This window comes from Scedosporium apiospermum, assembly GCF_000732125.1.
Source record: "Scedosporium apiospermum strain IHEM 14462 chromosome Unknown SEQ_SAPIO_0086, whole genome shotgun sequence".
Classification (NCBI taxonomy): Eukaryota; Fungi; Ascomycota; class Sordariomycetes; order Microascales; family Microascaceae; genus Scedosporium; species Scedosporium apiospermum.
In genome coordinates, this window is record NW_015971787.1 from 1,512,024 (window position 1) to 1,535,367 (window position 23,344).

General features: G+C 51.6%; 5 protein-coding genes across 5 annotated transcripts; 3 read left to right on the forward strand and 2 right to left on the reverse strand.

The window, feature by feature from the left end:
* Positions 1–143: 143 nt before the first annotated feature.
* On the reverse strand, positions 144–1,340 carry SAPIO_CDS2650 (41 kDa peptidyl-prolyl cis-trans isomerase; the record flags this gene model as incomplete). Its single annotated transcript, XM_016785615.1, has 2 exons — positions 144–937; positions 1,007–1,340. The coding sequence occupies 2 exons, from the start codon at positions 1,338–1,340 to the stop codon at positions 144–146; spliced, it is 1,128 nt and encodes a 375-aa protein (XP_016644991.1).
* A 1,635-nt stretch (positions 1,341–2,975) lies between these two features.
* On the reverse strand, positions 2,976–3,751 carry SAPIO_CDS2651 (uncharacterized protein; the record flags this gene model as incomplete). The annotated part of the gene is made up of 5 exons (XM_016785616.1): positions 2,976–3,026; positions 3,109–3,302; positions 3,364–3,406; positions 3,496–3,674; positions 3,745–3,751. 5 exons carry the CDS (start codon positions 3,749–3,751, stop codon positions 2,976–2,978), a joined length of 474 nt encoding a protein of 157 aa, XP_016644992.1.
* A 1,330-nt stretch (positions 3,752–5,081) lies between these two features.
* Positions 5,082–7,263, forward strand: SAPIO_CDS2652 (uncharacterized protein; the record flags this gene model as incomplete). Its single annotated transcript, XM_016785617.1, has 4 exons — positions 5,082–5,336; positions 5,451–6,549; positions 6,619–7,135; positions 7,203–7,263. 4 exons carry the CDS (start codon positions 5,082–5,084, stop codon positions 7,261–7,263), a joined length of 1,932 nt encoding a protein of 643 aa, XP_016644993.1.
* Positions 7,264–14,422: 7,159 nt separating this feature from the next.
* Positions 14,423–15,067, forward strand: SAPIO_CDS2653 (uncharacterized protein; the record flags this gene model as incomplete). The annotated part of the gene is made up of 2 exons (XM_016785618.1): positions 14,423–14,568; positions 14,671–15,067. The coding sequence occupies 2 exons, from the start codon at positions 14,423–14,425 to the stop codon at positions 15,065–15,067; spliced, it is 543 nt and encodes a 180-aa protein (XP_016644994.1).
* A 5,843-nt stretch (positions 15,068–20,910) lies between these two features.
* Positions 20,911–22,552, forward strand: SAPIO_CDS2654 (Isocitrate dehydrogenase [NADP]; the record flags this gene model as incomplete). The annotated part of the gene is made up of 3 exons (XM_016785619.1): positions 20,911–21,364; positions 21,514–22,050; positions 22,131–22,552. The coding sequence occupies 3 exons, from the start codon at positions 20,911–20,913 to the stop codon at positions 22,550–22,552; spliced, it is 1,413 nt and encodes a 470-aa protein (XP_016644995.1).
* Between the last annotated feature and the right edge of the window lie 792 nt (positions 22,553–23,344).

The window sequence follows — 23,344 nt, forward strand, 5'->3', positions numbered from 1 at the left end:
TATCTTGCGATAAAGAAGTATAGACGATTGAAAAAACTCCTGGATAAAAACCTGAATAATTTCCTCCTTTCCTTGACTCCAGTTGTATATATCCATCTATCAACCTCGCCATTCTCTGACCCTCCTCCCTTTCTCCTCCACTTCTAATCCGCGAAAAACTTCTTGTAAGCGGCATTCATCTTCTTATCCTTGTCATCGCTCCTCTTCTTCAACGCAGCATACTCCTTCGCAACCACCGCATCATTCGGCGAAAGCTTTTTCGCCTCGGTCAAATCCCTAAGAGCGCTTTCCTCGTCCTTACGGTTCAAGTAGGCGAGACCCCTCCGGTAGAGGGCCTTGGTCCTGTCGCCGGAGGTGATGACCTCGCCGCTGGGGTCGCGCATGTTAAGGGCGCTGGTTGCCGACGCGATGACGTCGGACCAGGCCTCGAGCTTGAGGTGCACGAAGGCGAGGTTATTATGCAGCGCGAAGCGGAGCTTGTCAAGTTCCTGGCCCGTCTTCTCCGGCTCCTTGGAGAGGTCCGGGTCCTCGTTGAGGTAACGCAGAGCCTTTTCATACTTGTCTATCGCCGCCGGCAAGTCTCCCTTCTTCAGGGCCGCCGTGCCATAGCCCTTGCAATCCGTAGCGATCCTGAGAATCTCAGTCGCCGAGGGCGAGTCGGGCAGGTCGTCCGGGTAATCTTGGTACCTGTCGCCGTAGGCGTCGGCGACGGCGGAGGTGGCTGCGTCGTCGGCCGCCGCTTCGGCTTCGGCCTCGGTGAGCTCGCCGCAGTCTGCGATGACGACGGGTTTCTCGGGGCGGTCGTCGGGGTTGGTGCGCAGGTTTTCGATCTTGCGGACGATGGATTTGCCGCGGAGGACTTCGCCGAAGACGACGTGTTTGCCGTCGAGGTGGGGGGTTGGGACGGTGGTGATGAAGAATTGCGAGCCATTGGTGCCTGTTTGTCACATTTGTTAGAAGAAGTGATTATATTTGAGAAAGAGGGCGAGATCTTAAGAGTACTTACCCGGTCCAGCGTTGGCCATGGAAAGCAAGAAAGGCCTGGTATGCTTAATCTCAAAGTTCTCATCCGCAAACTTCTCCCCGTAGATCGACTCGCCGCCCGTGCCGTTGCCCTGGGTGAAGTCGCCGCCCTGGATCATGAAGCTCTTGATGACGCGGTGGAAGGTCGAGCCCTTGTAGTGCAGCGGCTTGCCGGCCTTGCCGTTGCCCTTCTCGCCGGTGCAGAGGGCGCGGAAGTTTTCGGCCGTCTTGGGCGTCACGGAGGTGTAGAGACGCATGATGATGCGGCCGGCGGGGCGGTCGCCGATGGTGATGTCGAAGAAGACGTGGGAAGACATTTTGAGAGGGTCAATTGAGAGTGGTAATAGTATATAGTATGTTTGGGAAGGGTGGAAAACAGCTTATATCTATATATAATAAGCTGCGGGCGTCTTGGGAGAGGCAGTTGGAGAGAGATGGTGGGGTGAGAAGAGATGAGGGGTTGTAAGAGCTAAGTGGAGATCAGGTACGCTCGATTGAGATGCTCTGGAGGAGACAATCGAGGGAGAGAAGGATGTTTAGCAGCCTGGAGCTGAGGACTGGGAGCTGGAGGACGTATAAATTCCTGGGTCGCCTGGAGCAGAAATGCAGTTGGAATGTTTTGGATGCGGATTTGGAAGTGCAACAGGAATCTGTGTTGCTTTGTCGCAGCGGGGCTTTGGCTTCACATGGAAGCTTCTAGCTGTTTTGGTGAGAATGTGTGTGAGACAGCTGCAGGCAGGAGCCGTCCAAAATCCAATTCTGGGGCGCGGGCAGGCTGCGGCGGGGCTTTGGAGAGGAACAGTTGGCTGATTGGCAATTGGGCGATTTGATTGGCGGGTGGCGGCCAATGTGGAAATAAGGGGTAGATCCATAGGCAACTTGAACGGGCAAGCTCAACCTCGACTTCATCGTCTTGGTTCAGACAAGCAGGAAGGACAACGAAGGAACGAAGTACGAAGAAACTAACAGCTCTATCCACTTGCGACTTATCACCTTCAACCGCCAAGTACTTTGTACTCAATATCATCCAAGTCTGGTGCGATACTCAAAGTTGGCCAGTCAGGTCAGGTCAGGTCGCTGACGGATAGAATGGTCAGTTCTTGGAATGCTGTGCGCCGGAGCCAGCCAAGTGAGGCAACTTAATTTCCGTGCATAGATCTTAAAGAGGCTAAGGAGCCCACGCTTTGCCTACCTCCCACTCAATATAAACCTCGAAGTAATATATTTCATTCCCCAGCCATTAGAATCTCGCTTAGGACTACCATCAGGCTCGGACTAAGACAACTGTTAGGACAGTCCAGCCTCGCATACCCTAAGGGAACGGTCAGGAGCACAGGAGGAGGGGGGGGAAATGAAGTGAAAAGTGTAGATTCGAACCATAAACCTCTCGAAAGTAGTTAATATCACCAACTATTATTACAAGAAGAGGAAGGGGAAAAAAAAAAAAAAAAAAAAAAAAAAAAAAAAAAAGCAAAAGATCGCATACGCTGCTCTGGTTGGACTTCGAACGAAGCAATTCCCCGCTGGACACGTAGCTACGAAAAAAATGCTTTTTTCTAACTTTCTGAGCGTTGCAACTGACCGCTTGGCCATTTGCTCGCAGTGTTGGTGCTTAAGCTGCTCGGTTGGGCGTTCTTGCCATAGACTCGTATTTAAAGGATATCATGGTGGGGGCCTAGATGTGCCGAGGAAGGCGCGGGAGGTGTGGATAATGGATGAAGCTCTTTTCCTTAATGGTTTACATCGCCACTATGAGTGACGAGTGCCTCTAAGGGGAGGAGAGCACCATCCGAATATTGTTAGTTGGCCGTGCAATGCCTAATAGTCGACATACTTCGTCAAGCTATCCTCTATAGACCACTACGCCCTCACTCGCCAAAGTTAATGCTTCATCTCTTTATACTTGTTTTCTCCCCCAGCCTCAGGCTCGTATCCAACGTATTGGCTCATCTCTACTGCGGCTCCTCAACGCCCTTGGGCTGCACGACTACCTCGAACGTGACCTAAACAACAAATGGAAACGGCATCATGTCAGTTACAAAAGCTCCAGGAAATCCCGCTTCCTCAAGAGAGAAAAACACTCACCGGCCCGTCATTCACCAAGGCCACCTCCATCATAGCCTGGAACCTGCCGTCCTTGACCCGCTCCGCCACGTACCCCGCCTTCACTTTCTCAAGGAAGTAGTGATAAAGTCGCTTCGCCTCTTCTCCCGGCGCCGCCTGGTGGAAGTCGGGCTTGTTGCCTTTGGACGTCTTGGCGAGTAGTGTGAATTGGGAGACTGCCGCGAGGCAGAAGAGTTAGCGCAGAGCCGGATAAACGGATCTTCAAGGTCGCCATACCGCAGAGTATCTCTCCCTCGATCTCAGTCACGCTTCTCTTCCACTGTCGAATAATATCACTTGTCAGAAAAGAGAAAAAGAAATATTTGGAACCGATTCCCTCGAACCGCCCGGTCTCTTTCAGTCCCATACCCTAGAACCATTCTCGCCATCCCAAATCTTCAGCTTCAACACCTTGGCCGCTAAGCTGTCGGCCTCCTTCTCGGTATCCCCGACACCGACGGCGGCAAGCACAAGTATGCCCTTGCCGATAGAGGACACAACCTCCTTGTCCACCGTCACGGATGCCGACAGCACCCGTTGTATTATGGCTATCTAATTGGTCAGTAAAAAGAAAAGAAAAAGAAGAAATGTCATTTGGATGGCCCGTATCAAACTCACCTTTCATTTTCTTGCTTTCTTTGCCGCCGGGCGTTTTTCCCGTCTCACAATCGCCGTTGAGAAGCCAATCAAGAGGCTCAACTGAGCACCAGAATCGGTATCAAGAAACGTCGCAGCCAAACTTCGGCCGGAAATTAGACGGAGCTTCAAGAGCAGGGAGGCTCCTCACGGAAGGAATTCTTACTATTAAAAAAAAGCAAGGGAAAAAAAAAAAGGGATCAAACAAAATTCGGCCACAGAAATACGGTCAAAAGAGAACACAGCATCCCATATATTTCATTACTACTCATAGTAGCCTCCAGGAGCCAAAGGATAATCTGGTCCAGAACTTCAGGCAGAGTTAAGCGCCTGGTACTCGCTTTATGCTTTATGCACCCCAGGTTGTGCTTGGATTTTAATGTACTTCGTAGTGCGCCATATTTACGAAGTACTTTGTCTATATAAATTATGCAAGTTCCTTGTGTGGCGGCGCAGGGCGGCAGAAAGGCAATGCCAAGATTTTGCCAAGAGGTACTCGTAAAGTTCCTCCCACATGAAGCAGATAAAGTTTGTTGAATCCCAGTTATTTGGCCCACACAATTCTCTCATTAGGGGGCCTCTCGCACTATTAGTCCTTAGAATTCACGTGATACATCTACCTCTGGAGACTTCACCTTAATCCTGCGGCTCGCGCTTTTTAACCTTCCACTTCCAACCGCATCAGCTTCGGACGCCGTCCGTCAGAAACGTGACAGCATCAGCAACCTCCATCCAATCCATCACCACCCAAGCTGAGCCAACGAACGATCAGCTGGTTCTCAGCGCTTCGACCCCGCCGATATCGAGCCTTTTTTCCCCCCTCCTGCCAGTAATCTCGACTGGCTTGTACGATTGTCGATCGAATACCGCCCCCAACGCGATACCTCGGCCTGCTGCCGACTGTGAGAAACCTTGCGAGCTTGCCCTCGTCGTTTTCGACCCTAGCTGCCTGGGCCGCCCCCATCCCCATCCTGTGGCATTGCGACCACTTTGATGGTGCCTATCATCCCGATCCGAAACACGAATATCTAGAAGGTAAGTTGGCGGACATCTCGCTCGTCGTCGAACCACATCGCTACCCTCCTGCTCCTGCCCGACCACCCCACGACGACGGAACTCGATATCAAACCCCCCTCCCTTCTTCCATCATTACGAAACTGTTACCAAATCCATATCTAATATTTGGACCAACCTGCCTACCTCCAGGATTCTCTTTACCGTACGCGAATTTTGCTGCTGCCAAAATTCGCCGTCGCCTACCCAACGAAATATCCGCGCGATTCTCAAACTAGAGAAAACCTAAACCCACTACCGACACAATGGCGTCACGGAAGCTGATGCAGGAGGTGGAGAAGTGCTACAAGAAGGTAGCGGAGGGAGTGGAAGAGTTCAACTCCATCTACGAAAAGATTGAACAGTCGAATAACCCAGCCCAAAAGGAGAAGCTTGAGGACCAGCTAAAACGTGAAATCAAGAAGCTGCAGCGTTTGCGGGATCAAATCAAGACATGGGCGGCTAGTAACGACGTCAAGGATAAGGACCGCTTGATGGAGAACCGGAAGCTTATAGAAACGGTATGCCCTTATTCAGGGAGAGGGGACTCTCAGCAACCTAAACCGCGACCTCTCTTTTTGGCGGGGAATTTTTTTTTACTGTTTACTGACAAGTGATTTCACCCCCTACTGCAGCAAATGGAAAAGTTCAAGGCTGTTGAAAAAGCAATGAAGACGAAAGCCTACTCGAAAGAAGGCCTGTCAGCGGCGGCCAAGCTCGATCCCAAAGAACAAGCCAAGGTGGAAACCTGCGAGTTCCTCGGAAACATGGTCGACGAGCTCGAACACCAAGTAGAATCCCTGGAAGCCGAAAGCGAGTCGATACAAGCGACGATGAAGAAGGGCAAGGCCAACAGGGACAAGGCCGAGCGAGTGGCCGAGATTGAGCGAATAATCGAGAGGCATAAGTGGCACCAGGGAAAACTCGAACTGGTCCGGCGTCTTTTGGAGAACGGCAATCTCGAGACCGAGCAGGTGAAGGATATTGAGGAATCCATCCGGTACTACGTCTCCGACGGCATGAACGAGGACTTTATGGAGGATGAGGAGATGTACATCGACCTCAACCTCGATCATGAGGAGGACGTCTACGGCATGAATCTGGATAACGAGAAGGGCTCGACCGAGGACACGAGGTCTATACAAGATGACTTGGCATCTGAATTCGAGCCGAAAATCACCGGAAAGCCCAGAACCGCCGCCGAGAGCGCCATCGCGAACGCAACCGGTCGTCGTCCGTCGACGCAACTCAAATCTCCGTTACCAACACTCGCGACGTTACATACTCCCATACCATCGGGTGGTGCGGGCGCATCTGGCTCTCTACCCATGAAGCCTGCGGCGTTACCGACAAGACCGCCCGGCGAAGGGCTCAAGTACGCCTCTGCTGCCGCCGCCGCTGCGGCGAGCGACAAGAACAACGTCGGTATTGCGCCGTTACCGCCTCCACCCAATGCGGCGGGAGTACCCGTCAATGTCGGCATCAGCCCTCTGCCCTCTGCGGCGCAGCAGGCGAGATCTAGCGCTGCTAGCTCACCTGCCTTGATGATGGCGCAACCTGCGTCGAGCTCGGTGTATCAGGCACAGGCGGCGCAAAGTCAGGGAAGCTCGAGTGCGGGCCACACGCCAGCTTCGATAAAGGCAACTCCTGTACCAGTCGCCGCGGCGAGCTCGCAAAAGGAGACTACGAAGCCTTCTCGTGCGGCTGGAAAGGCTCCGGCCGAGCCAGTCAAGGGTATGCTCTTTCATCTCCTTCTACTCCACCTTGTCTATGCTTTCCCCCCTCTGTACTAACGCAACTTAGCTCCAGCACCCCACGTCAACGGCGTCAACGGAATCAAGCCCATCGAAGAAGAAGCCGAAGAAGAATCCCGCTTCCACCTTCCCGCCTGCCTAAACGACCTCCTCGAGTCCTACGAGCTCTCGCGGAAGCGCCCCGCGCCGGCCGCCTCCCCCGCCTCCATGCGCATGCTCGCCATGTCCCAAGCCACGGCCCCCGACGCCACCGACGCCGACCTCCCGCGCACCTACCGGCCCGATTCCCGCCTACCCTTACCCTACTCGACCTTCCCGCAGACGCCGCTGCCCATCTTCGACGACCCGCGGCTCTACGGGAAGATCGACCAGGACACGCTCTTCTACGTCTTCTACTACAAGCAAGGGACGCATCAGCAGTATCTGGCCGCCAAGGCGCTGAAGGACCAGAGCTGGAGGTTTCATAAGCAGTATCAGACTTGGTTCCAGAGGCATGAGGAGCCGAAGAGCATTACGGAGGAGTTTGAGCAGGGGACCTATCGCTTCTTTGACTATGAGAGCACATGGTAAGTTTTTGTTTCTTTCACCTCACACACTTAAAACGAGTTTGCTGACGGTGTTTGTGTTTGACAGGATGAACCGACGGAAAGCAGACTTTAAGTTTGCGTATAAATTCCTCGAGGACGACATATAATCAAGACGCGCACGCCGCTCATGTTCGCAAGTCTCTCTATATTTGCGAAGGTCCCCCCATATCCTTGATCGGATTACCTACAATGAGAATTCCATAATCACGCGAGATCGACGAGGGAATGAACCCGTAGCCCTCTTGATTTCAACCTTCTTTTTTTTCCAACCCGGTGCTCCTCTTTTGTTTTTCGCGTCTCCCCTCAGAGGGAAAGGGAAAGGAGGTGTTTTGTTTGCCCGATAACCCACCCACCCTGAATGGTTTCTGGGTGCGTAGTGTTTAAGAAAGTGTATCAATCTTCCTCGTTTTTGTTTTGTGTTTTGTTTCTTCTCTCTTATCCTGAGAAGTTGTGGTACCTCCTTTCTCTGTGGGACTGGTTTGTTGAAAGCTTTGTTATCTCTCTATCTATCTATCTCTCTCTCTATTTTGGTAGCCTGGTCGTTTCAAGGGAAGGGGTTATTCGGGAATTCTCTTTTTACCTTGGGGAAACGAACGGATGAATACAAATTCTTTCATGGAGCTCACTAAACTCTTCTTTTTCCGGGCAGTACTTTGAACTACTTGACCTTTGTGTGATTGTTATTTTCCTTTCCCTTGGAAGACAGGGGATTTGAGGAGTAGTAGACAGGATGGGATGGTTGGGATGGTGGTTTGCGTAGGTTACGTTGGAGGAGGAGAAATGAGGCGCTTGGTGGCGATCCTTGATCAAATTCTGTTGGCTCTGGATGTAAGCCTCATCTCAACAGACAGTCGCCCTGAGTTCGACATCTCGGGCGTGGGAGGTCATTTGAGGACTTTTTGCTTCTTCACCTCCCATGAACCCGGTTCCTTCCTTTCCAATCTAGGAATTGATTGTTTTCCTCGAGGTATGTAGCCCCTTTGCAACATATATCCTGGGCGTGGTTCAGTAGAGGATGGCCGAGCCTCTCGGATCAAAGGAACGGCAGATGCGAAGCATCAAGACGTCCAATCCCGGAATAGGAATACCTTGGCAAGACTAACAAGTACGAAAGCAGAAGGAAACAAAAGCAAACGGGCAATTAGGTTGAGATCTTCGGTCCGCCAGGGCAGGAGGAGTGATGTCGCAACCTCTTCGCACCGACCTAAACCACCAACCTCGATGATCCTTGACTATTTCCTGAAGCCCTCGATTTTGACGCCCAACAACAGCCTGGGGTCCTGTTAGCATTCCAAAATTCGAAAGTGAAGGACTACTCAAGCTTTTCTCTCATCTCCCGTCATTTCTGCCCAAAATGCCGCCGACGATCCGGCCTTCTCGGTTTGCCAACCTACGCCTCGCACAGGGCGAAAGACAAACGAGTTATCACGCCCACCTTTGCATCACGCCCCATCCCGGGTCTCTCTCTGTTACTGTCATTGTAGAGGGAATGGCATCAAAACAGCAATCAACCCTGTCTTCGGCCGACTCTCGAGGCAAAGGGAAACTGGTGAGCTGCACAAGCTGATGCGAAGCACATCCGGAGGTTTGTTCGATGACGTCCTTGTATCTCGCCTTCTACGGTATCGATCCGAAGTGCAATGGCGTGTTTGGAGAGTTGGCAGTACGGTGTAGATGGGCACAAGCGTGCCTCTGCCTTCGGGGTGTCTCAGTGTAAGCCAATGTGCCACCTCAACGCCTCAACGAGCAAACACTTTCGGTGATCCGAAACATAACGCGTATGTACCCTTTTATCCGCAATTACAGAAACAATGTGGTGGGGGATTTTACCAGGCTCACCGAAAAATAAAATAAAATAAAAAAGAGAAAGAATAAAAGCCCCACGCTCGTAGACTTGAAGCTCGGTACTACGAAGCTGGGGGTGGCGCAGACCCTTGCCGGAAACGAAGCAGATCGAGATCGCCAATCGTGAGCCATGTACCTATCCATTCTATATATCAAAGACTTTGGAGGAAGAGATTCTCCTTGGCGTGGACTGTTTGACGAGATGGGGCGATCAATCATGGGGACGGAGATAACGGTTCGCACCCCGAGTCGTCAATCATCAGAGGGGTGGTTTTTTTTCCAGCGACGGGAGCGGAACGAGGGCCCCATCTGCCGGCTTCGGTTAGGGTGTAAGAGGTGTGGGTGGCGACGTCATGCGCCGATGTTGAAACTAAGAAAAGAGAAGAAGCAGCCGAGTTTCGAGTAAACATCAGTATAGATGATTTGGAAGGTTGTTCAGTTTGTCAGTTCTAGAGTGACGCTCGTGCAGGATCGACGGAGCCAGGCAGAAACAAGCCAAGCAAAATGCGGTCATGAGTGTTGGACGTACTTCGTAACGAGGCGAGGAAGGGGAAGCGAATGGCAATCTCTGCTTGGACGTCCACTTGCTGTCCCCGGCCTACTCTCTGGATTTTCTTCCCCTCTTGTCTCTTGCCTCCTTTGCGTCTTCTGTTTCGGTCAGTGTTCCTATCCCACACCAAGAAGTCGAACGGGCGCGGGGAGAGTTTCCGTCGTTTCCTTAGCGATCCTATTTTAAGACACGCAACGCGCAAGTGCACTGACTCTCCGGCAGTTAACAGCCAAACGATGCCGTCCCTGTATCTCGATGTGAATCACCAAAGCGTTCGTTGATGTTCGCACCCACTCCAACCAAGACCCATCTCTGGGCCTCATCACATAATTTCCCAATCGAGTAATATGACGACGGCCCAGGTAGGGCTGGCACCAGAATCCTTGAACCTGGCCCAGTAGGATGCCACCTCAGGCCCAGCAACTCGGCTAAAGCAGCCCCAGATGCGGCAAGCATGATTGCTCACGGGTTCAATTGCAGCCTTTCTTGCACGTTCAAGCCCCAAGGAGGTTAGTACACTCGTCATTCACGCCTTGGCGATTTCCAAAGCCTTGGGGCTTCCCAAGGGAAAGGAAGAGAGACATCTCGTGAGAGGGTAACTATACCCGAGAAGTGGTCTGGGATTTCAAAGAAAAAGAAGAAAACGCAACTTGCATGTCCTCCCTTGTCGCAGATCAAACTGTCGCATCACTTGTTGTATTTTTAGTAACTCGCGGCTCCGGAAACATGGGTGGGGCCGCCAGTCCTGGCAGCAATGGGAAAGGGGGGGAGGAAAACAGCGAGGGGGTGTGTGTCGGTGTGTTCGCACGTTCACAGTTTTCCTCATTGTTCCTGCTGGTTCCCAGGCTCACGGAAAACCACCCGCTTCAGGGGTACTTCGTACATCCGATGACGAAAAGGGCGAATTCTATTGGTCCAATTTCGTGCCCTCGGCTTCGGGGACAATAAGGTTTGGACTTCGTGCAAGTCGAGGCGAGGTGAAAATACCCTCATTCTATTCTTGGTGTCTAAGAGCCGGTGGACTCCCTGCTTGATCGCCAGGTTAGTGTCTTTTCAACAGGCCGCTGGAAAGGGGCTGGCTTGGCTTCGACGTGGGTGATCTCGAAGGACGGAGAGACCCAAAGGGGCCATTGGTTGAATTGTCTTTGCAACGATGAGCCCAAACACAATGACGGTAGTGTGCTCCCAGTTCAAGTCTCGAATATATTAGATATCTATGACCAATTGCATTTCAAAAGTGTTGCGGGTATAACTGTAAAACAACTTGAGGCCAGCAGTTGACGTTACAAGTTACAAGTCTTGACTCGGCTCGATTTCCACTCCACGCACATCCCACATCCCATCAGAGCGAGGTCGAGACTACTGCTGTCCACCAGGCCTTCCCTCCGAGCCTAGGCACTCTCGTATGTAGCTTCTCTCGATAAGTCAAAGCTAAAAGACTAAAAAAAGACGGAAGGACAACCCAGGTCTATTTCCACGTGGTTTCAGTTATTATCAGGGATGGTTGATAAGGGTGGAGAACGGCACGTTTTACAGTCCGCTAGTTGCTTCCGAATAGATCTGGCTCGGCTACTTCGCAGACGCTTTGATGAACTTGCGAGGTCACCCCAGCGAGCGCTCCTTCCTCAGGAGAGGCATGTTCCTGTACATCGCCAGCTGCTCTGGCGAGGGAGTCCTTTACAAGCGCGAATTTGTCACGCGACAGCAGATGAAATGGAGGTTCTTTAAAACAATGCAAAAGCTGGGTGGCGTAGAGCCTATTTCTTCTCCCTCTCTCTGTTGTCAGTGCTTGTAAGTGCTCCCCGGATGTGTCACCAAGAGGATCCATAATGGTCACACTTTGACCCGCTCAATCCCCACATCACATGTGTGGAATTCCAATGTAGGGAGTTGACCTTAACAGGACAATGCTCTGGTTCAAACCTGCTTCCAAGCCACAGGACTCCACCTTATTTGGGGCCGTTGGTGTGTTCTTGCCTCGCTACTACCATATCGAACGGTTGCGTACTTGTTCAGAGGACAATATGATACTGTTGGGCAAGAGCATGTGGGTGAGGACGGCTGGACTGGGCGGGACCCGGACCAACAGCACTGGCGAGTAGAGTGCGCTTGCCGAGTTGTAGGCTCCGTAGCTACCTCAAGTCACAATCAGCCTCAAACCAGGACAAACGCGCCGCAAGCTATCACGCTGCCGTCAGCTCGTTCAGGTGACGGCAAGCGCCAATGTGGTTCGAATGGTTCTCATAGACATTCTGGCGTGGCCTATCATCGATTCATCCTGCCTCGTTGCATAATTCAGCTCGTCTGATCCTTCCACTGCACTTACGTGTACTCAAACAACACCGCCTAGCACTAGTTCAAGTTGGACCCTCATGACCTCGACGACTGCCACAGGCTCCAACAGCTTCCATGTCCTCCCCGCCCCCCTCAAATAGATCCGGCAATAAGGTAAGTTCAAAATTTTCAAGTCGTACCTTAATCGGTAACGTTAAGATTGGTGAATCTAGTCATATGCCATCAATGCTGTGCTATGTGCTTGGGACTTTTCGAGGTCGGCGTGAGGTAATTAATACATTCAAGGCAAGAACAATCCTGCTCTGTTTCGGGGTATGTCGTTACTTTGGGGGGGGGGGGGGGGGGTGGGTAGTCGCGACACGCACATAAAACAAGCTAAGGACACCCCTGTTCAGGTACGAGGTATGACTCGAGAAGCACCCACTCGATCCATTTCTGCTCACAAGCCTCCATGTAGTAGAAAGTACCGCCCCTTTGCCCCTTGCCTCTTACCTCCAGAATCGTATTGATACTTGAGCTGAGGCGTCTTCACAGCCAGTAGTTCTGACCGGGGCTACGTTTACAATGATTTCGAGTTGCGTCACTGTCCCACTAGCCTGGGCAGGTGCGGGAGATCATTGGGCTTCTCACAGCCCTTAACCCTCCTCTATCTGCAATTGAGTGCGTGCTATTACTGAAATACCATCGATATGTTATCATCAAACACCTTCTGCTTGTATCAGAAGCATGCGTAAACCGCCAAACTCCACTGATCATCGATGCAACGACGCTTTTACCCACCATCCCCCAATTCGTGGCCTAGACCTTGCTAGCGGCTTCGTTCCTTATTTCCCTCTTTGGCCATCACGGCCTCCCTCTATTCTATTTGCAGCTCCTTCTGCAACATGCGCCTCTCCCTGTCTCCCTGGTGAAGATCCTCGAGCACTGACGACAAGACGAACCCTTCCCCCCACACCACCTAGATTGCCATTAGCCTTCGCTTCATCCCTTGCCACAGCCGAGGTGTTGTCCACTTTCAACCTCCCTGATGATCCACCCAATTCGCCGTGGAACTCTAGTACACTCTTCCGTCATGCGTTTGGTTGTTTGTGCGCAGCCACGGACTGTTCCTGCTTCCCTCCTCTACACGAGGCATGGATGAGCCTGTTTTGACAGGCATTGTCCATCGGCACCATGGTGGATCTGGCAGGGATCTAGATGAGGTTAACACCTCTTCGTCTACTCGCAGCTCCCCGTGTTTTATATCGAAAACCCTCATTTCACGCTGGCTTCCCTGAGCTCGTCACATCGAAGTTCTTCGTTGGCTAGGAGGAATCCTTTTCGTTTCTAGTTCGAGTCGGCCCGCATACCAGCTCACGGCCACTTGTTTCTTGGCCCTGGTCTCGCCCCCGTACAACCCTTGAATCATCGGTAGTGGTGATGCTTCTTCTCTTATGCCGATGATCGACTTACATGATCCTATTCTTGGAACCGAACCCCGGAACCTCGACTTCATTGGAATTCGTGTTAATACATAAGATCCTGTCATCCCGCCCTGCCTTTCCTCGCTTCTTGCTCATCCGACCCATATCCCAGCGTGGGATCCTCTTCGGAGTTCACTCGTCCCATTCCTTCCGGGATATCCCAGAACAGCCCGCCTCACTTTGAGCAAAGGTGTAACAACCTTGGCCAAGATAGTGTGAGTGTTTGGTGCGCTGCATGCCGATACGGCCTCGAGAGCACTACGTGGGTCCGCAAAAGAAGTGATACTCCACGCTACCAGCCTTGGTGAATCCTGTCTGGCGTACCACCGATGAGCTTTTTGTATATTCCCCCGGTCCCTGCACGCCCTCTCTTCTTGTTATTCGCTCGCCCCTTCGAGATCCTGAGCCCTCCATCCGACCCAACTCTCCACATACACTCCCTCCAAATTTGACTTGCCCGATTAGTTTGGGCCCTACGGCACTACAGTCACCATTTTCTTGCAAACCTCAATATCTGGCTACCACAAGCCTCACAAGCCCTGCCTGCTGTACTTCCTTTTTGGTAAGTTGCGCCTGTTCTCGAATCAACTGGCTCTTGAATTTTGCCATGATTTCCTATTGCGTATATGATGCGCTTATATTTCGAGAATCTCTTCTGCATCTACATGGAAGCCTAACAAATCCCTTGACTCTCATAGATTTCTCACCAGAAATAAACTCTAGTCTTCGCACGTCAATACAGCTGCGACAGAGATTCTGCAACCTCAGCTTTAACTGCCGCGCAATTACCTTAGCGCACACCTTCCCACCTGTCCCATGCGAAGAAATCAGCTCCAGCCAATTCATGAAGAAGCTGCGTCGGCTAATGTTATCCAACCCTCAATAACCATTGCAGAACGGTTGTCCTCTAACCTAGAGGGAAGTCCTCTACTATATGATCAGCAACTCAGCAGTTCTGCTCCCTTTCCTTACCCTCTACATCGCGGACATCATCGCCATCAGCCAGAGAAGGGTATCAGTGGTCCTGGCGAAGCTGGGGCCCCAAGGTCTACCTTTTTCTCGCCACCAGTTTCTCCGTCATCACCATCGTGGATTGGTGGATATTCTAGAACAATGTACCAAGACGAAGCCTCTTCTTATGCTCTCAGTAGTGGCGAAGACTCCACAGGGGAAGGGGGGAGCCAAGGCTACACCGTGAGCGAAGGTGGACAAAGCTACTACACACAGACCGGGGAAGGGTCTTCCACTGACATTTCCAAGTACGTGAAATCCCAAAGACGAGAGGGCGAGGCGAGAAAGACGGACGTGTGCCTAGAGAAGGGGGACTGTGACTTTGGAAATAGACTAACATGTTAATGCAGACACAAACCCTCAGATGGGTACTGCTGCCTTGTTCCGGGCTGCAAGGCAGTACCGTTCAAACGCAACGCCGATCTCGACCGGCATTACAAGAATATACACCGCCCCGCAGAGTCCAAAGAGACGTACCATTGCGATTATGCGAAATGCAGCCGGCGGAGCTCCCCGTTCCATCGCCGAGACCATTTCCGCGACCATTTGCGCGACTACCACAAGGAGAGCATAGCGAAGCGCGGCAAGCCCATCCAGACGAATTGGTCCGAGGGCAACAGTGGTAGAAAGGAGTGGTGGAGGTGTACGAGATGTCTGCGCAGAGTCATGGTTGCGACTCATGGATTCGAGTGTCCTGATTGCAAGACATCTCGAGTACAACCGGATGAAGAGTCCTCGAAAAAGTGACGGCGAACTGATGAAGTACACGGATATTATGATGACTTGCATATTTCCCAGCTCTTGCATTTCTTGATTCCATCTCCTACCTTCCTCCTTCTTTCTGACCGGTGCTTTCGATTGAGGCATATCCAGCCTACAACCTTTTTCTTCTATCACATTTTTTGATAGATGGTGTTGGATCTTTAGGGGGTGTGGCTTCTTTTCCTCGAGTTTGACTATCGATACTGCAAGGTTATTCTTACGGCTTGTTCGTCAGTCAACTCTCTATGTATTATTTAGACGCGACTTTTTTTTTCTTTTTCATTCTTTCACTCTTCCTCTTAGTTATTGTAGCTTTTCCCAAAAAGTCTTCTTGAATAGACATTCGTTAACATTGTCATCTACCAAGCGACGTCACCCTTGACAATCGGTGTAAGTCTAAACCGATTGATATTCGTGAAGAGTTTCATATAGCTCCCCCCCAGGCATTCGTCGTGAGCTTACGTAGCTTGCGGATGTTGGACCTTGTCTGAAACGACGAGCTTGACTGGATTGGGGGCGCATGTGTGTCCGTCGCGCATCATCCAGCCTTTGCTGCATATCGGCTTGCAGATGTGATGTATTAAGTAACGCGACATTTGAGTATTTCAAAAGCTATATGCATATAAGTGTGGCTGTCTGGTTCCTATGCAGCATGTGTGTGGGTTGCGACGTCATCTACATCCTTTACATTATGGAAGAGGTTTCACGAAATCTTACGGAGGACGGTGCTTTTTGGACTCGACCAGCGACTTAATTTTCCCATTCTTTTATTCTTATTGTTCATCTCTTACACTAGGTCCGTTCCCGGCCTGAACCAACGGAACCGGGATGGGGGCGGGGAAGAAAAAAAAAAACCAACTGCCAGGACCAACAACGGAACACCCACCAGTGCCGAAAAGCGGGCAGGAACGGAGGAACACACCTTATGATTCACCCCTCAACTCACCCCCTCCCTCGAAACAGGCCAATCGGGTAGTTTCTCCGATCTGCTTCTAGAAGGTCTTTCGGCGGAGGGTCGCACACATGGCATGAGTTTTGTATGCGATAATAGGACTGAATTATGAGCAGGGAAAGGGAAAATGTGTCTGGGGGTTTCAGTCGTTTGGGGAGATGGATCCTTTCCCAAACATTTTTTCTCCCCAATTCCCATGTCGTGGCTTCGTCTTATTGTAAGGAAATCCATGCTGGAAGTAGATCACTGAGCAAATGGGATTTTCTGAGGGCAGGGGAATTATCAAGGCTAATTTTTCCCTTCTCGGCCAGCGGGGTTTCTATTTTTATCTTGGAAGGGTTTAGGACTAATTGCGGGAAAGGGAAGGTGTTGGCTGGCGAGCGTGCAAGGGGTTAAGGGGATAAGTGTTTGAGGTTGCTGCTTTTTCTGTTAGTATGTTGGGGGAGGGGGGAGGGTTCTTTATGCGTGTGGTGGGAGGGAGGGGAGGTGATTTGGAAGCAAGTTAGAGACGAGGCGAGGCTCATTCGTTCCAATTGTGGACTGCGCTTGGAAAGTGAATGTGATATTGGGTTGATGGAGGGGAAAGTCGAGGTGCCTCATTCAATTGTTCTCGACATTGCATCGAGACTAGGCATCTTAGTCAGACGGGTTCAGGACGTTGCAATTGCCGACCTGGGAAATCTCAAGCTCGCTACATCTTCGGGATGACGACATTCAAACGTTGCTTCTAAACGTTGCGAGGAGAACGTGTACGTATCTCCTTCTCGGAATTACTGTTCTCCCGCCGATGCCTTTGTCATCGCAAAAATATGATCAATGTTGTCCTCTTCCTGATGCATCTGTGCCTCGTACTTTTGAACTTCCGGTAATTTGAAAATGGTGCGATTGTGGCCCTCGTGTAAGAAATCCACGCATTTACAGGACTGAAATGCTCGGTCTGTCGTGACAGAAATGAGACCACGGCAATCCACAATCTTTCGGAGAAACCATGTTCATCCGACGTTGAGGCGTGCCGGGGAAATGCGGCAACCATGGGTTGCTAGCGCGGACAAGGGGATCAGGCATCGTCGACCATGTTTCTTGGCCTGGCCTGGCTGGCCAGAGCCAGTCTGGGAGGGCTTGCTCCAGGGAATTGGGAAATATATAAGTAATCCTTCGATAAGACCATAGAATCGAACCAGCTCTTCGTATAAAAGTTTATTATTTCCTTTCCAAGTTACATGTTTTCGATATTTCCCCTGAATGGCAGGGGCCTCTCGAATAACAAACGCCAGCCGCAGCCTCATTCAGAAAAAGAATCAAACGAATATTTTGTAGGGGGGAGACACAACCCACTTTTCACTGCCGACTTCGGGGACAAGCCGAACCATGTTGCCGTGTTGAGGAGGGGCCGTCGGCGACGACGGGAAGACTTCGCAGAGCTCCCTGCCCCCAACCAAACCCGAAACGGGGACTCTTAGTGTCTGCCATCGGGTTTCCATTTTTCGCAAGATGCAGTTGAGACTGCTAGCGGGTAATGTGGCTCCAGGGAAACGGGGACCTAAACATCGTTGCTTGCAACATGGTGGATCCAGCCAAGGCAGCATTGAAGGCCTCACAACGCCCAAGGAGGAATAGTTGGGCCGTCCTTGCACTAAGCTAATATTAAAGATCGAAACGCCACAGAGACGACTGGACCGCTTACAGAGCCTATCCGCTGTGGAGCAATTGGTAATATCAATGACATCCGTGGTCTTGGGTCGTTGTCCTTTTTTGATTTTTTATTCAATGTGCTTTTAGGAGCGATCCGATTGCGGCAGGACTCGGGAGTAGGAGTGGGAATGGAAGTGGGTCGTCGCTTGCTTGCAAATTTGAAGCTCTCCAAAACTGCAACGGACAACGGAATCGGAATTGTCTAATTGCCTACGGAGTACATCCATGATTACATATGAGTACATCAGATGTAGTCTGTTCGGGGTCAGGATGCTTACTTATATTTCAGCAATCGTTGCTGGTCTTCAAGAGTGCAAGAAATTCCCAAATTCCGTGAATTGATTCTCAGACCCCATTGCAAGGAAGAGCTTCCCCGCGAAGGAGCTCTTCCCCGCGCTGCTCGTAAACCGACATCCGGCAATGCGAACTCCGAGCCGGAAGCCTTCTCCGCAAGCAGTGATATGCACCTCCTGTAGGTCCGTGGTGTGACTACCCCCCATTGAATATCTGTGCGCGGGCTGCGTTCTGCACGTTATGGTGCTGTGGTGTAACCTGAAGTACCCCTCTCCACAGATCCCAACATCTCCCTTGTCACTATTTTTTTTTTTTCTTTTGCCGTCGCAAGCCTGTGATAGCCATCGATGAGGATTGGTGAGGGAAGGGCGGGGACTTTTCGGGGAAGGGGTAAAGTTCAAATTGATGGAAAACCCCCGCTCGTTTTACCGTTTGGAGGGGCTGGTGATGATGGTGGTGAACTGCTCCCCGTCATCGATGATGTTACTTTCTGGTTCAAGTCTTCTGGATTGTTCTTTGGAGCCGCACGGAGCTCCTTGTTACAATTGTATGCATGAGGGATTGATCGATGCTGATGCGAAGGATCTGAGGTTGTTTCGGGAGTACGAAGCATCTCGCTCTGTTTTCTCTGTTCTGCACGATCTAGACCGAGCGGAACTAAAATGTTGAGGAAGCCTGCTTACAAAATGCTTTGATTAACCATCTTCGACTGCCATTTTGATCGTGGACTTCACACGAGTGTACGTAGACCAAGCGTCTTCGGGAATGAGGTCATTCCGATTGCTAGCCCCTTCCCTGTCCTGCGTGGTTTACTAACCTGCATCGGTGAGTTCTGGAGTGTTACAGGGAAGGAAGGTACTGCCTGGGAGCCCGGTCAGTGGGACCCTTCCCAAGTAACCCAGTAACGAGTAACGACCGCGCCACCACGCCTGTTGTGCCTTCCGAATTTCCCTCATGACACAACGATGCATAAGATAAGCACTGACGACATATTTGACTCGTGAGCTCCATTGGCGGACTGCACTGCATGGTGGGACTTTGACAAGACTGGAGACTGAAGCCTGCAGCCTGCAGGTCGAGGCGAGGGAGACGGGGGGCAGTTACGGCTACGACAGCGAGCTGTGCTGCTTCTGTTCTCGGTCTGACGGGGAGACTGACTCGGACAGAAGTCGAAGAAGCAATAATTGATCTTCACAGTGGGAAGGTACTGTCTTACGTTGCTGTCTCAAGTAATTCTCCGCTCTTCAATATCACGTACATCTGATCTGGCCTTGTCATCGACCGATTTGGCTTCGGATGCATGCAATTCACCTCGAGAGATGACCAAAAAAAATGTCCCTTGCTGCTGCGCGGAAACAAGGGCGCCAACACCCAGCTCAATCGAACATATTTCCCAGGAGACCGGCCCGGCTGGTCCACCAAAATCAGCCAGTAACCAAGCAACCAGAAGGCCAAGTCAGACGTTCTCAGTCGAGTCCAAGCCCCAGAAAGGCAAAAACTCGAACCTTTTTTTGTGCCTAACAAAATTTGGTAGTAACCCACCCACCAATCCAAAAAAAAACGAGAGCGGGATGCGGGATGGGCAGCCAGGATGGTAGGCGGGACGGACGCAATTTATAAGATTTCCTCGGAGACCGAGTTAAAATGACTCTTTCGCTTGGATGGTTTGGGCCTCGAAACCCTTTCGGTATATATCCCTTACCAAAACCCCGAGCGGGCTCCCCGAACCCTTAAAATCCTAAAACCTCTTCCGAACTATTTTTTGCTGAGCTTATTACGTATCTTCTCAGCACTACTACCAAGGTTACTACGGTCTACGGTCCTTGCGTCTCCCGGCAATCTTTCTCGGTAGAACGGGGCTTTTTTTTTTTTTCTTATCCCTTCTCCTCTCTCTCTCTCGCTCTCTGTTTCCTTTCGCAGAAAGCCCTCAACAAAGCTCCTAAAACCTGCGACGAGCTTCGGAATTGTGAGAGGACTGGACCCTCTTAGAAGGCAACACCCCAGCCAGGTTCGTATGGCGTCTCGCCCCCCCATCCTTTCCCCGTCGAATCGCATCAATCGCATCGTTTTATCACGCTCCTCTCCGTTGCGTTTTCTCCTCTTTCCGATCATCACATACTACGCGCCCCCACACACTCCCCCCTCTACCAGCTTGGCTCATTTCCCCCTCTTTGTGCGAAAGAAGCTGGTGCAGCACCTTTGCGACTAGAGACTCCACTAGTTGTCAAAAGCCTCAGCGTCGAGTCGTTCTCGGCTCCACCCACCGCACCCAGAGCCACCCACGAACCTCCCAAATCAAGGCATTTTAGTGTATTATTGTCCCAAAATTCTCCTTTGCCTAGAGGTCTGGCCCTCCACCCCCCTTGCACGATTCAGTGCTGCCCCTCCCCCCACACAGGCAACAGCGGAAGGCAGTAGAGAAACGCGATAGTAGCGAGGGTGAGGGGAGAGGCGACGAGAGGTGATGAGAGGGGAGGAGGGGAGGGGAGAAGGGGACCCTAAGACGAGTGAGCGAGCTGGGACTGGGAGCGCCGCTTATCTGCCGCAAAGCTCCACCTCTGGCAAAGACTTACCGCCGCGTCCGCCGAGTCGGTCCCCTTTCTCCCCTCCTTCGTTTGTTCCTCTCACCCCCCTCTGCCCTGCCACGAAAGACGTCCCGCCCCTCCCACCCGCTGCCACCCACCCCCCCCTTCCATAGCTCCATACCCGGCTCGGTGTTACATGCCCTGGACATTCATTGGATGGACTCGAAATCACTAACCTCGGGTTTGAAAAAGAAAAAGCAATAGGCGTTTATCCGATACGCCGGTATTCCCATTTTACAAAGCAAGCAACAGCTGCTCGGAGGGGTCGACCGCGAGCCCTCTTATACATACCATAGCCGCCCACCATGAACTCCCTCCGCATCATCGCCCGGCCTGCCGGTGTTTGTATCGCTCGTGCCTCTCTCCGAACAACAGCCACTTCTCCCCTCGCCGCAGCCGCCCACTACTACAACTCTTCCAACAACAGATTCACCAACAACACTAACAGCTGCTTCTCCTACTACGGAGCACGACGAACCATGGCGATCGCTAGCAAGATCAAGGTCAAGAACCCCGTCGTCGAGCTCGACGGGGACGAGATGACCCGCATCATCTGGAAGAACATCAAGGACAAGTTCATCTACCCTTACCTCGACATCGACCTCAAGTACTACGATCTCGGCCTCGAGTACCGTGACGAGACCAACGACCAGGTCACCCTCGACGCCGCTGAGGCCATCCAGAAGTACTCCGTCGGTGTCAAGTGCGCTACCATCACCCCCGATGAGGCGCGTGTAAAGGAATTCAACCTCAAGCAGAGTATGTGATGTTTCGGCTTCTTCGTTGTTGTACCCCTCCAAGCCCCTCCTCTCCGAGGCCAATTGGCGTTCGGGAAGTGGGGTAAGTAAAAAAAAAAATTGAGAGAGAAAAAAAAACGCCGTTTGTTGAGATAGCTAACATCTACGAAGTGTGGCTCTCGCCCAACGGTACCATCCGGAATATCCTCGGCGGCACCGTGTTCCGTGAGCCCATTGTCATCCCCCGCATCCCCCGTCTCGTCCCCGGCTGGGAGAAGCCCATCATCATTGGCCGTCACGCCTTTGGTGACCAATACCGCGCCAAGGACCTCGTCGCCCCCGGCCCCGGTACCCTCAAGCTGGTGTACACTCCTGTCAACGGCGAGCCCCAGGAGGTCGACGTTTACGAGTTCAAAAACGGCGGTGGTGTTGCTCAGGCCCAGTACAACACGGACGAGTCTATCACCGGCTTCGCCCACGCTAGCTTCAAGCTCGCCCTGTCCAAGGGTCTCCCTCTCTACATGAGCACCAAGAACACCATTCTCAAGAAGTACGACGGCCGCTTCAAGGATATCTTCCAGGAGCTTTACGACACCACGTACAAGAAGGACTTTGAGGCCAAGGGCATCTGGTATGAGCACCGTCTCATCGACGACATGGTTGCCCAGATGATCAAGAGCTCCGGTGGCTACGTCATGGCCCTCAAGAGTGAGTTGAACTCCTGGACCCTCCCCTGACCCCCGCCCGATCCCCGAAATTCCGCGTGGTTGCTAATATCATACGTCTAGACTACGACGGCGATGTCCAGTCCGACATTGTCGCCCAGGGCTTCGGCTCCCTCGGTCTCATGACCTCCGTCCTCATCACCCCCGACGGCAAGACCTTCGAGTCCGAGGCCGCCCACGGCACCGTCACCCGCCACTACCGTGAGCACCAGAAGGGCCGTGAGACCTCTACCAACCCCATTGCTTCCATCTTCGCCTGGACCCGTGGTCTCATCCAGCGTGGTGAGCTCGACGGCACCCCCGAGCTCGTCCAGTTCGCCCAGAAGCTCGAGCAGGCTTGCATTGACACCGTCGACATCGACGGCATCATGACCAAGGATCTTGCCCTCGCCTGCGGCAAGAAGGAGAGGAGCGACTACGTCACCACCAACGAGTACCTCGATGCCGTCGAGAAGAGGCTCAAGGATACCCTCGCCAAGCTTTAAGTTGGAGAAAAAAAAAAGAAGAAAGAGAGCTGAAGCGACATATGTGATGACTTGAGAGATCAATGGCAACGGCAAAGAAAAAAGTCTGAGAAGGCTTTCCTTTGGCCGTTTGGCTTGGCATATTAGAGAAGGATTCTTTTTTTGGTTCTTGTTGGGAAGACTTGAAATAATGTTTTTCCTCTAGATATTCTCTCTGATATTTTTCCAACTCTTTCCCGAAAGGGTGGGTGGAGGAAGTACATAGCATGCATACATCTCTTTTCATTGTTTTCTTCCCCTTGTTTTGCTTCTGCAATGCGGGAGTGGTTCGGCCTTTTTCTTTTCGGTTCATTTTGTTCTTTTTCTTATCACATTGTTCTTTGGGATATGGGCACATTTTTTGCGGCATTTTCTTTTTTCCCTTTCTTGGTTGTGATGGGGAGATGGAGGAGATGTATGTATGTGGCTAGCTAGCTGGCCTTTCTTTTTTTCTGGGTTCGAAGATTCTATGTAGATACGGATTTAGTTCAGTATATGAGAACTCCTTTTTTGTTGGACCGGAAACTCGATTTTTTTTTTTTTTTTTCCATCGTATATGTATCTTGCTGTCTTTTCAGCGCTCTTGGCTGAAGCAGGTTTATCTGGGAGAGGTTTACAGCCGAGGAATTGCTTGAGCTACTTGAATTGCGAATGACCATTTAGACATAACGCAAGCATCGTTCTTCTAGGTTCTTCTTTTCGCTCTTGGTTTGTTTTCCGAGTGATGCATTGGTGATAATGACAAGGCAATTGAGAGTAAATTCATCTATCCCA